We start from the raw sequence: 11,794 nt of genomic DNA, 5'->3' as shown, positions 1-11,794 counted from the left end.
TGCACCAGTTGTACGTTTATACAACTGCAGCAAATCCAAATCCCCTCTATCATCTAACGACGGGTGATGTCACACCACCCCCACCCGCCTAATCACATTCTTTTTAGTTTTTCGTAGTTTGCAGTTTTTACTACTGCCTTTGAAATATTTTAATGCATACATTAATTTCGTGAAATTGGGAGAGCATAGTTTTTTCTAATTGCCGAATGCCTCAATCATTGGACTTCGCTTTCTGCATCCAAACCAATCAACCTTTGCTCATTATGCCCTGAATAAGCAATCACAGTAAGTAAAGCAGAACCTTCTATTTTTCCATCACTATTTGCTCTCTTTATAACCTTGTTATGACCTATATGATATGATATGATATGATATAAAGCACCTAATCATTCGTATGATTTTTTTAGCTTATTATAGAAAAATAAACTTTCTTGCACGCATACACATGGATCTCTGTGAGCAAAAGAAGAGAAACGAAATGTAGTTAGTCATGGGTACAAAAAGATGGGTTAGATTTTGCTGGGGTTGTGAAACGAGTTTTCAGTTATAGGTGGATCTCCCTATTAGTGAAACTTGAGTTGGGTTTTCCCTTTTAATGAAATTTTAAGGTGTCTATTTGGTTTGAAGTTGGATGAAGTTAATTTTGATGAAATTGATTTTGAACCGTTGTGACTGAAATGTGACCTTGAACTAATCAGAACGTGTATTTTTATATGAAAGTGTGAGAATTAACTTTCGTAACTTTAAAACAAATGAAAGTTGATGCTGAAGATTGGTCTTGCTCAAGAGAATATCGAGAAACAAAAAAGGGTTTTGATTGCTTGATTGGCAAACTATTGCTATGACTGAATCTGAGTATTGTAATGAACTTTTATACAAAAAGTTGTCGTTGGAAGTTAGAAAACTGATTGTGCTTTTATTGTAAACAGGATTGGTTGATTGGCTTAACATGCTGTTTTAGGTGGAGATTGAATAATCCAGTAGATTAATTACAAGAGTGGTAAAAACAAATTAGAAAGATGGGGTCTTTCATAGGCCATATATTGCCAGGGACCTTATTTCTTCTAGTTGGGGCATGGCATATATGGGGCTCTCTGGTGAGATATGCATCAAATCCTAACACATTCCGAGTCCGGGTCTGGAATCCTGTACTGGGGTTTGATGGGAGGTTCAAGCACTTGGAGCTTTATGTTATTTCAATTGGTGCTTTCATTGATTTGTGCATTGAGCTCTTATTTGCAACACACCTCAGGTTTTTTGTAGGTGGAGTCTTGAACCCCACTTACTTCAACAACTTTGAGCACTCGGGAATGCTTCTAATGTTTTTAATCTTTGGTATTGTTACCCTGATCTCAGAAAGGACGAGGTTAGTTGTTGCTATTGTTGTTCTTATTATTATCAAAGTAAAAGAATTAAGTTGTATTGAACCAATTTTAATTTGTTGGTAACCATCATTTAAAACTTAATATATCTTATGTCTTTTAATCAGGCCAGACCAATGCCCACAATCAATACAAATCTTTATTTTCCATGTTTTTCTTTTTCTAATCTACTAAGAAATTGAATGCTTATTGATTCTAATCCTCAGTAACTATTAAAATTTGCTTATAATAATCTTTTTCCTCTGACTGACTTAGGAAATTAAACAAAAAATATAGTAGGGTGGATAGGATGCAGACTTAGAGGATAAGTAGGACCAGAAGCGATGGGGATTAGTGACAAGATTGCATGCGCTAGCATCTCTTCTTTTGGTTTTCTTAATTCTATCTGCATCTGGCTGTTTGCAGATCAAACACATTTTGGAAGACATGACATGCACTATTTCTCCCATCATTTTACTCAACTTTTTTGGTTAGTGCAATGTAATTGAGTAAAAAACTAAAGGAAAATGTTAACCTGTGCCATAAGGAATCAAATCAATAGAAGAAATCTTTTATTGCAAAATATAACTACACACTCACTTCCTTGACTTACAATGCATTCTGTTAAAATATCTTATATTGGTTAGGAATAGAGTCAAAATACTCTTTATAAGTGCTTATGTAGTCAGTCTTATGAGCTAACTTTTAGAAGTGGGTTAACCCAAGTTTTCTAAATGGTATTAGAGCCTATTCAGCCTGTTGGGGTGTTAGGGTCAAAGCTTTTAAAATCAGAAAAAGATGAACAAAAGACTGAATAATTCTGACAATCTTTATTAATGCCTTGAAAAGAATAGGAATTCAAGGATCTCCCAGAGCTAACAGCTCCCTGAACACTGAACAGTATTTCCTCTCAGTATTTCTCTACAAAACCAAAAACATAACCCCCTCCTATCCCTTCTAACTTTATTTAAAAGGTATTAACAAATAACAACTAACTAACTAACCGTTGACTCCTTCCTTCCTTTCCTCCTAACATATACTTTTCATACTTTAGATTTCTTATTAGTGTCAATCATTTGTTCTTCTTCCCTAGTCCTAACATGGGGAGCCACTTGCAGATGTCTAGTCTTGCAAACTTTACACACTAGATGGTCAGCCCTAAGCGTTAAGGATGTGTGTAATATTGCTTAGGAATAGAATCAAAATACTCCTTATAAGGGCTTGTGTAGTCCTCCTATAAGCTAACTTTAGGAGTGAGCTAAATTCAAGATTATTGTTAGGTCTGTTTTAATATTTTTCTTTAAAGTTCTTGTGAGTCTTTTTCTATTGTTTTTTACTGGACTAAAAGTTATGTCAATCTACTCTCTTCACCGATGTTTCCAATGGTTTTCTTTGCACATGTCCATATCACCTTAATCAATTTCCTATCATCGTTTTCACAATAGATGCTACTCTAATATTCTTGCTGATATAATCATTTCTTATTCTTTTCTTTCTTATTTGTTCAGAAGAATAATAATTGCTTCTTATCTATGTGAGAATGCAGCTGTGTTTGGTTTTCTGTAGGTTAATTACTGGCCCACTACTAAATCAATCTGTTATTTTATTTACGAAGTTATTTGTTCGATCTAGCTTTACATGGTTAATTGACACCGTATGGGCTGATGCTAAAGGTTGTCTAACTCTAACAATTTAACCCTGGTTTAGTTCTCAATTTTCTCTTATGCTTTTTAAGATTTTAATGGACAATGAGTTCCCTAATGATCCTTTGAATTATTATTAATGAGATATCATAGTACTTCGTTACATTTCAGTTTTTCTCTCATATAACTCAGTTCTAATAGTCAATTTCTTCTTCTCTCACTTATAACACTGCCATAAAGATATTTGTTGGGCTAATAACTACGTTGTTTGCCTAAATTTATATTTTTAAATTTCTCAAGGTATTGTAGATGCTTATAACACCAATTCATCCTAGGGTTGAAGCATTTACAAGATTTAATATGTATGTGTGTGGTTTTTAATCTAATACTTTGTTCTAAAATGTCTGGTACTCCACAGATTGCTCATTTTCCACTGACCTTGTCTTAATTTATAGGTTAAATCATTGCATCCTAACCTTTTCCTTCTTTTCCATCCTTGTCGTTCACATCTCTAGTTTAAGAATATATGAATTTGTCAGACAACGATCCTGATCTTTTATAGCGACCTTTCAAATTTCTTAAGTTGTCTTTATTTGTCCATGAATAACGGTTCTCTATTTCCTTCCTCTAACTTGGTTTCCTTATGTAGATATCTTCCCTTGCCAGAAGGTGCTCTTTGTTTGATTGCTGCCACAGCATTTTGTGCAGAGTATCTTCTATTCTACTTTCACTCTACAACACACAAAGGTCTAGAGGGCTATTACCATGTCCTTCTTGCCTTCATAATTGGGCTTTGCATTGTATCTTCAGTCTCTGGAGCCCTTTTGCCAACCAGCTTCCCAGTAGATTTATGTAATGGCATTGCTATAACACTGCAAGGAATCTGGTTCTATCAGACTGCTTTTGTTCTTTATGGTCCCATGCTACCATCTGGTTGTAGGCTCAACGACAGTAATGTCACATGTCATTCAAAAGGGAGCGAGGTTCGGGCTGAATTGCTTGCTAACGTTCAGCTCTTCATTGCAGTCCTCATTGTCCTTGTAGGAACTATAGCATCCTATGGCTTTGCAGCCTCAAGATACGGGAACTGTGAAGAGCTTGCTATTGATTCAGGTTGGAGTAGACCAAGCATGAAGTAGGGCTATGCTATTTTGTTTACATTTCTTATCCTTTTGCTGGCGATGCTGCAATAGCGCAACGTATTGAAAGTCTTGTTTCTTGTAGAATTTGTGTGTATATCGAAGTAAACGAGTCCATATGTGGGGCAAGTGTTTGTTAGGAGCCAAATGTACAATGAACATGTAAAGTACTACAATTTGGATAGTATGACGGGTTTGTCTAAGTTACCTCATGACATAAATAACCTCATGGCATATTTAAAACATTGTATGAAAAATTGTATCAATTTTTTACGGACAATCTTATAGTCTAACCAAAATAAGATTATTTATCCCACAGGACAACTTAGACAAAACTTAGTATTATATTGTAAATTAAACTTATGTAACGGAGTTCATTGATTATACTAGCATCCATGATCAGCGTTCAGCTTTGCTTGGTGCATGAATATCATTTGCTAAAGCCCCATGTTGAAAAATGCTAGGATCAGTTTTACGCCAAAGTAATAAAACTTTACTCCCAGAGACTGGATTGTGATTAATAGTTTAGAATATTGAATGCTGCTGACTAATGTTTACATTTTAAAAATTCTAATTTGTACGGAACGAAGTAATTTCACCTTGATTCGTCGATCTTTTGAGCCACAAAGCCCCCCATTATTTGTCAAATAGGAAAACACAAACAATGACCCAAGCACAGCTGATGCCACCTCCAAATCCCGTCTCCAGAGGCAAGAAGACTTCTATGTGGACTCCATGGACATTTTTTTTATTTCTTTCCACATGTGGACAGAGCATCCAAATTAGTAAACTTTTTGTTTGTCTTTCAAGTCAAACTCAATCCACCTAAAATCTGTCCATGCATTTTCTATTTAAACAAACACTCTGTATAGAGTACGATTATGCTTCTTTTTTCAAAGTTCTCTTTGCAAAATGCACACACCTTATTAAATTTATAAATTCAAAAATCTCATTTACTGATAAAATAATATTCTAACCATTATACTTATAAATTTGGTCTAGAACATGCCGTAAGTAATTATTTTAGCCTTGAACATATCATTGATAGACCGTGATCCACTGCAGTTAGTATATTTTTCACTTTCGCTTAATCAAAAGTGCAAATAAAACACTAACTGCAAGATGCAGTTCATGCCAAAAAATGAGAAGATCCCGGTCCATCATTGATGCATTGTCTCCAGGAACTAAGGTTAGGCAAGTCCATACATAAACAAATTTTGGTGTTGTAGCTGCTAATTAAGTATTATGTGAGAAAATTGTATTTCTACTTTTTCTGTTTTTGGTTGCTTGGAAGCCTTATTTCATACGACTATTAATACGTTGGTTACAAAACTCGGGTGTGAGATTTTTTGAACAAACAAATTTAAAAAAATTGTAAATACCAGTGAATTTGAATTGAGTGAGTAGAACAATTAAGATATTAACATTATAAAAACAGGAGCTTTGGTTGAGAGCTAACAAACAAAATAGGAGGTTTGTCAAAAACGTAACCACAAAACTGTCAGTTGTGGAAGTCATCAATCCTTTCCTGCAAATAAGAGATGCAAACGTCAAGTTTACTTCCTACAACAACAGCAGATAATGAAATTACATATTGAAGGACCGTGGCGCAAGGATCTTCCAAAGACCACACCCTTGCCATATGCACATAATGTACTGCATTCTCTCAGACTAGATGCTTTAACAGGACATCATCTGCTACATGCTCTTCAGACAAAAGGTTCTCCAATTTTGTACTACTTCAACAGCAAGAATTCAGCTTAAAGAAACCACAACTTTCACAAGCCATTCCCAACACCCTTAAGCTCAAGTTAGCAGGATGAATACTTTTGGGGTGATGAGATCAAAATGGGCCAAAAAAAAACTAATGATTGGAATCAAACGTATGATCAGTTTAGAACATTTAACAATCCTTAGCTTTAAAAGACATGACTTTAGCGTTGGGAAACAAAGACCTAAGGATTGTTTGAGAGAGGGTTTTTGGAAAGGAAGAAAGGGGAGGACACATATTTTAATCTTAATTAAGAGAATTATATATCATTTATGATAATAAATACATGATTAATAAATTAAGTTTATGTTAATCTATCACTTTATATCTTTTATTTTGAAAAATTATTAATATAAAATAGAAAATTTTTCTTCTCCTCCCCTTCCCTCCAAAACCCTCCTTTCCAAACAACCTCTTATTGTCTATAATTTTTACTCTATATTTCACATTAGGTACAGCAACCACGAAAAAAACACAGCACAAAAATAGGGGCATTTCTTAACATTCTGCTATTGATCTTGTTTTTAGCTTGGGTTCAAGCTCATTACCCAAGAAAGATTAGTCAAAAAGCATTTTGTCTAATGAAAGTAGTTTCCTAACATTATCATATAAAATCAAAATGAAATAGCAGCACAAATTTAAGAGTATTGAGTGAATTTTGTGTGATTCTCATTAATAACAAAATGCATGTGTTTTGGTTGACTCATTATTTTAAAATTTAGCTTCCATGCCCCAATGTTTGAAAAAACCTTGGGGAGGCAGTTGTAAGGCACTAAGGCCCCTTTGGGGATAGCTTCATCCTAGAACTGAAACACAGCCAGACAGTTTTTCCTGTACCTTTTTCCTGCTTTCCCCCTCTTCATACAAGGTCAAAGATCTCCTTTCTAACACACACACACACACACACACACAGGCGCAAAAGAAAACAAGAAAAAAATCATATGCTATAGTTTGGGCTTTAATTACTGAGAGACAGTAAGGTAGAATTCACACTATTGAAGCCCCACATCAACTACCAATATGGCTTAAATAGAACTTATGAAGGCCAAGACAATCTTTATCTCACAAGCTAGTTTTTAAGGTTGAGTTAGGCCTTAACCCAAATTTAAAATGCTATCAAAGCCAATCGTAGATCCAAGACCCTTGACTAAAACAATACCCTATCATAGATGTGATATTTCTAAACTACATACTGTGCTGTGAAGAGATAATTCAAGAATTTGAGCATTCAAAAGGTCAAAGAGTTGAATCACAAACTTTGATATACAAAAACATAAAATGAAACAAACTCAACAAGATAAAAAGGTAAAAAGGGAGAGCAAACAGTTCACACAAGAAAAATATTAGGTAAAAGAGGATAAATGACTTTTGCTTTCTATAACAAAATAATACCTCTATGAGAGTTGAAGAACTGGCTATGGAATGCTTGTATTCTTTTGCAGGCAGATGAAGTAAGCAAAGGCAAGCTCTTCTTCAGGTCAAACAAGTCAATTCCCTTGATTGATAAAGGCTTCTCACAAAATCCAAAAAGTTGTCCACTGGCTTTTCTTTGCAAGTCAGAGATACAAGGTAAATTTCTAATGCAGCTAACCCCTGATATGTGTGTACCAAAAAGAAGACCATCAGAGCATACTAATTCCAATGCAGAGCTTTTTGTTGCCATAATAGCCGGATTAAAATAAATCATACATAAATTGCATAAGATTTGGAGTCATAGATTGAAAAATAATATAATATCTGTATCTACTGTTTGAGCAATAAATTTCTCAATGACCCCTAAATGCAAACAAAAACTTAGACTTAACTTTTATGCATCAAGTGACACTTTTAGAAAGCAATCAACTGCTTCATTAATAACAGAGATTTACCATTATATGGAGCTTCGAAGATAAACTTAGCTGGAAGGCCAACTCCAAAGCCAGCAAAAGTGATGCCTACATTGAATCCAACGCCACAACCAGCTCCAACATAGCCTATCACTTCAGGGCCAAACCCAGGACCCCATCCGACACCACAACCAATGCCCACACCCATTCCCCAAAAGGCTCCATAAGTTGGATGAACAGGGTTCCATCTTTCATATCTTCTAAATAATCCTTTTATAATCATTCGCAATGGACCTGAGAACAGTGATAAGCAAGAAATATATCTAAAAAGTTATATATGTATGCTGAAATACCAATGGCCAGCTGGTTAATCATAATCAAACATTCATGACTTCAGTATAATGGCGAGCATTCGTGGTATTATAAGTTTTAATGGTGAAACTAACATTAGATATTTAACGCATTCACAAGCCAGTGACCAACCAGAATGTCACCCAATAAACAGGGTCAAGAAGTCAAGATTCTATTATAATCATCGACATTGTGTTTCTGAAGCATATATATGAGCACCAACATAGCAACAATTTGAACTTGTTGACAATATGCATAGGATAACCAGACAAGATCTTTACAAGGCCACTTATAACGATAGCATCTTAAATCTTCCATACACTCAAAGACTCATAATTAAATCTTGTGTGCTAATCCACAGAGGTGTCCCATCTCCATGTCAAGGATAAGCAATCTAATTAACCAAATTAGCCAAACAAACATTAACAAATTAGAGAACACTTCATATATCAAAAGAAAAACACTAAAGAGCTCCAAGATAAGTATCTTAATATTGATTCTGAAGTGAAAAAGGTTCCCAACGTTTTGTCATTCTTTCGGCCAATTTCCCAAGGAACGATAACAGCAAGCAAACATAAAATCGAAACATATTTTTGAATACTTACGAGGGCAAAGAGTAAGAAACACTATTATTGAGTACCAATAAACGATGATGTGCTCAACACAAGTTTCCAACCTTTCTGACGAAACCAAAGAGAAAGATAAACCCTCGTGGAGGGGAAAAAGAACCAAAGAGAGGATTCTAGATTTTTCAACAAAACCAAATGATAATCATAATATTAACAACAAATAAAAAAGAAAGGATAATAAAGTAGCAGAAGCAAATAGTCATTACCGAAACTCTGGTTTGAATGCAAGGCACTGATTGTGTTATTTTGATTTACTTTATATAACTGGCAAAGATTGTAATAAAAGTGGCAAGTATACTGTGAATTATATGACTATTTTTTTAATTAAAAAAATCTAACTGAATAGAGAGAAAGTATAAACAGTCTATATTTTAAAAATAACATTAGACAGAGTAAAACGTTAATTTTAAAATATACATGACTGTATTTTTTATAAACGAAATATTTTAATATATAAATTTAGAATAGCTAAACTTGAAATTCATTTTAAAATAATTAATGGTTTTTAAATTTAATAGTAAAATTATGTGTTACAAAAGAAATTGTATAATAAGAGACCGTTGGACATTGATTTATAATATAAAGTATGATACTTATAAATGTATAATAAAATTTTACATTATTCACATTTATTTGTTATTTTTTAATTAATAGCTATACTTTTACATTTTTTTCCTTTTAAACAACTTGGTTATTTAATATATTATTATCACAATTATTATATTATATCTCATATATTGTTTGAATTTTTTAAAATTTAAGATAAACATAAAAATGTAAATTATGATAAAAACAATATTTTAAGAAAAAAATATTTATTTAATTCCCACAAATTTCTTTCAATGAAAGATAATTATTTTCAAGATATGGTCAGTGTTTATATATAGCACCTTTTCTAATTGAAATTTAAACTACAATTTAGCACTTCGTTAGAAATTAGCTTATTTTACTAAATTTAATCTTATTAAATTTATTACATTGTTATTATAATTTCAAGATAAAAATAAATACAAAATGTATTTTAAGTATTGGAGATACTAATTTGATAATGAAATAATATTTTGAAAGAATAAAATAAAATATAATGACACTTTATTCTTCAAAATATATAAAAACAATTTAGAGATGTTAAAATAGAAAAACATAAGGTTTGGACTTTATATTTTTTTTAATATGAATTAAGTTCAAACTTTTTCAATTCATTTAAGCCAGCTAAAATTGTAAAAATCTGAAAAAGTTAGAGAATGTTTATTTTTACTAAACAGTTTTTTTTTAAATATAATATAAAATAAATTTATTTTATCTTTTATTTTTAAAAAATGTGTGTGTCTTTATTAAAACAAAGAAAAGTGTGTGTCTTTATTAATAATATTTTTAAAACAAAGAAAATTTTCATTTTTGTGCACGGTCTCAATTGAGAAAAATTTTGTTTATCATTAATTAATCTTAATTAAAAATATTTTTTTAAGTATCTAAACTTGAATATAAAAAATGGATCTTGTAAAAGAATTAGTGCTGCATTTTTTAATTAAAAATTATGTGTGAATACATTAAAAATTATATTAAAATGTGTATTAATACATGGTTTAAATAAAGTTTTAATTTAAAAAAATTGTAATTTTTTTATTTAGTTCCTTCTTTTTAAATTATTCAATCTAATTTGTTGACTTTGTTAATTTTTTTTTGTCTTTTTCATCTGATTTATCTATTAGTTATTTATTAACTTGTTCGTTTTTTATTTATATAACATTGGAGTTGTTTCATACAATTTGACTAAGACAGTATGAATATGATATATTATTAACATTACATTTTTTATTTTTAATAAAATTTTATATTATAAAGTTGAGATTATTGAAATTAAGATTTAAAAATATAAAACAAAGAAAAAAAATTAAATGTCACATCATTATTCACATCAACTCTAATATTAGAGGGACTGAATGAAATATAAAAATACTTTTGAGAGAGCCATTTTAAAAAATTGAAAATAAAGGATAAAAAAAAATTATAAATTTTTAATGACTAAAACCTTGTTTAAGCCAAATAATACTTTTTAATAATTTTTAGTAGAAAAAGTAATAACCTTCTAATAGATGGATCATATAAAAAATAATAGTGTTTTAAAAAAACTCATTTAATGCTTTGTTCTCTCTGTTGATCATTTAATGCTCTATCCTTACAGAATAGCACAGCTGGAAAGAAATTGTGATTATCAGCTATATTCATTACGAATCTGTGGCTAAAATTCTGGGGCAGTTTCGTTGGGCTGGGTGCAGGTTATTACTTTATTTAAATTCTGAGTCGTTGAGATGTGGGAAGCACAAACTTTATTTAAATTTTTTACGAAAAAACAAAGACCTACATAAGCCTTAATAGATATGTCCCTCTAGCCGAAAACAGTAAGTTATAAGAAAACAAATGCCACAACAAAGTTATGAGAAAGCTTATATAGTCCATCATAGCACATGTATTTGCTAATATGGTAATGGGAGGGTAGTAATAATAATAATAATATTGTCTGGAATTTAACTATCTACTTATACATAATGCATCAATCGAAATCCGACATGCAAATTGGATTTTGTTCAACATTAATTTTTGTTTTGAATCATTATTTGTAACACCTATATTTTACAAGAATTACAATTTAAATATCTTCTTCATTTAAATCAGATTCTTTGAAGGTCTAAAGGCATGATCTTATCAACGATATAATTATTTAGCATTTTTACTTTTTTAATTTTATAAAAAAATTGCATAATTAACCTCTTAGTCAACTTTTTACATATGATACTTCACTTTAATTATGATAAATATTACACTATAAATAAAAAATTATTTTATTAGGTAGATAATTAGTTTCTCAGCATGTGGTTACTAGTTTTCTAGCTTTCCAACTTATACTAAAAATGCTTTGTAATGAATCATTTAAGAGAAAACATTATCAGAATATAATAAAAAATAAAGATTGGTTTTCTATGACTTTTTCCTTCAATTAAGATGGTATCCGATAGTTTTGTCACAATTCTGCTGAGATTTTTATTTTCGTTTTCAAGTTCTAACTTCTTTAA

General features: G+C 31.4%; 2 protein-coding genes across 4 annotated transcripts; one reads left to right on the top strand and one right to left on the bottom strand.

The window, feature by feature from the left end:
• The first annotated feature begins 243 nt into the window (after positions 1-243).
• LOC113859007 (transmembrane protein 45B-like) lies at positions 244-4,253 on the top strand. Its single transcript, XM_027491823.1, has 3 exons — positions 244-285; positions 930-1,366; positions 3,654-4,253. Exons 2-3 carry the CDS (start codon positions 1,020-1,022, stop codon positions 4,141-4,143), a joined length of 837 nt encoding a protein of 278 aa, XP_027347624.1. The 5' UTR covers positions 244-285; positions 930-1,019; the 3' UTR covers positions 4,144-4,253.
• A 1,179-nt stretch (positions 4,254-5,432) lies between these two features.
• On the bottom strand, positions 5,433-8,872 carry LOC113859062 (cadmium-induced protein AS8). Of its 3 annotated transcripts, XR_003503497.1 has the most exons (5): positions 8,697-8,872; positions 7,783-8,034; positions 7,307-7,507; positions 5,777-5,882; positions 5,433-5,671 (listed from the first exon to the last, which is right to left on the bottom strand). XR_003503497.1 is itself a non-coding variant. In XM_027491876.1 (4 exons), exons 2-4 carry the CDS (start codon positions 8,021-8,023, stop codon positions 5,661-5,663), a joined length of 528 nt encoding a protein of 175 aa, XP_027347677.1. In that variant the 5' UTR covers positions 8,024-8,034; positions 8,732-8,826; the 3' UTR covers positions 5,547-5,660. The 3 variants fall into 3 exon arrangements, 2 of the variants coding, with proteins under 2 accessions (XP_027347677.1, XP_027347678.1); XM_027491876.1 differs by lacking the exon at positions 5,777-5,882 and having other exon boundaries at positions 5,547-5,671; positions 7,307-7,583; positions 7,784-8,034; positions 8,732-8,826; XM_027491877.1 differs by having other exon boundaries at positions 5,601-6,007; positions 8,697-8,732.
• Positions 8,873-11,794: the final 2,922 nt, after the last annotated feature.

Source organism: Abrus precatorius, unplaced genomic scaffold (assembly GCF_003935025.1).
Source record: "Abrus precatorius isolate BTA unplaced genomic scaffold, Abrus_2018 Scaffold2, whole genome shotgun sequence".
Taxonomy (NCBI): Eukaryota; Viridiplantae; Streptophyta; class Magnoliopsida; order Fabales; family Fabaceae; genus Abrus; species Abrus precatorius.
The sequence above is the reverse complement of the archived record's forward strand: the minus strand, read 5'-3'. Positions and strand labels throughout refer to the sequence as shown.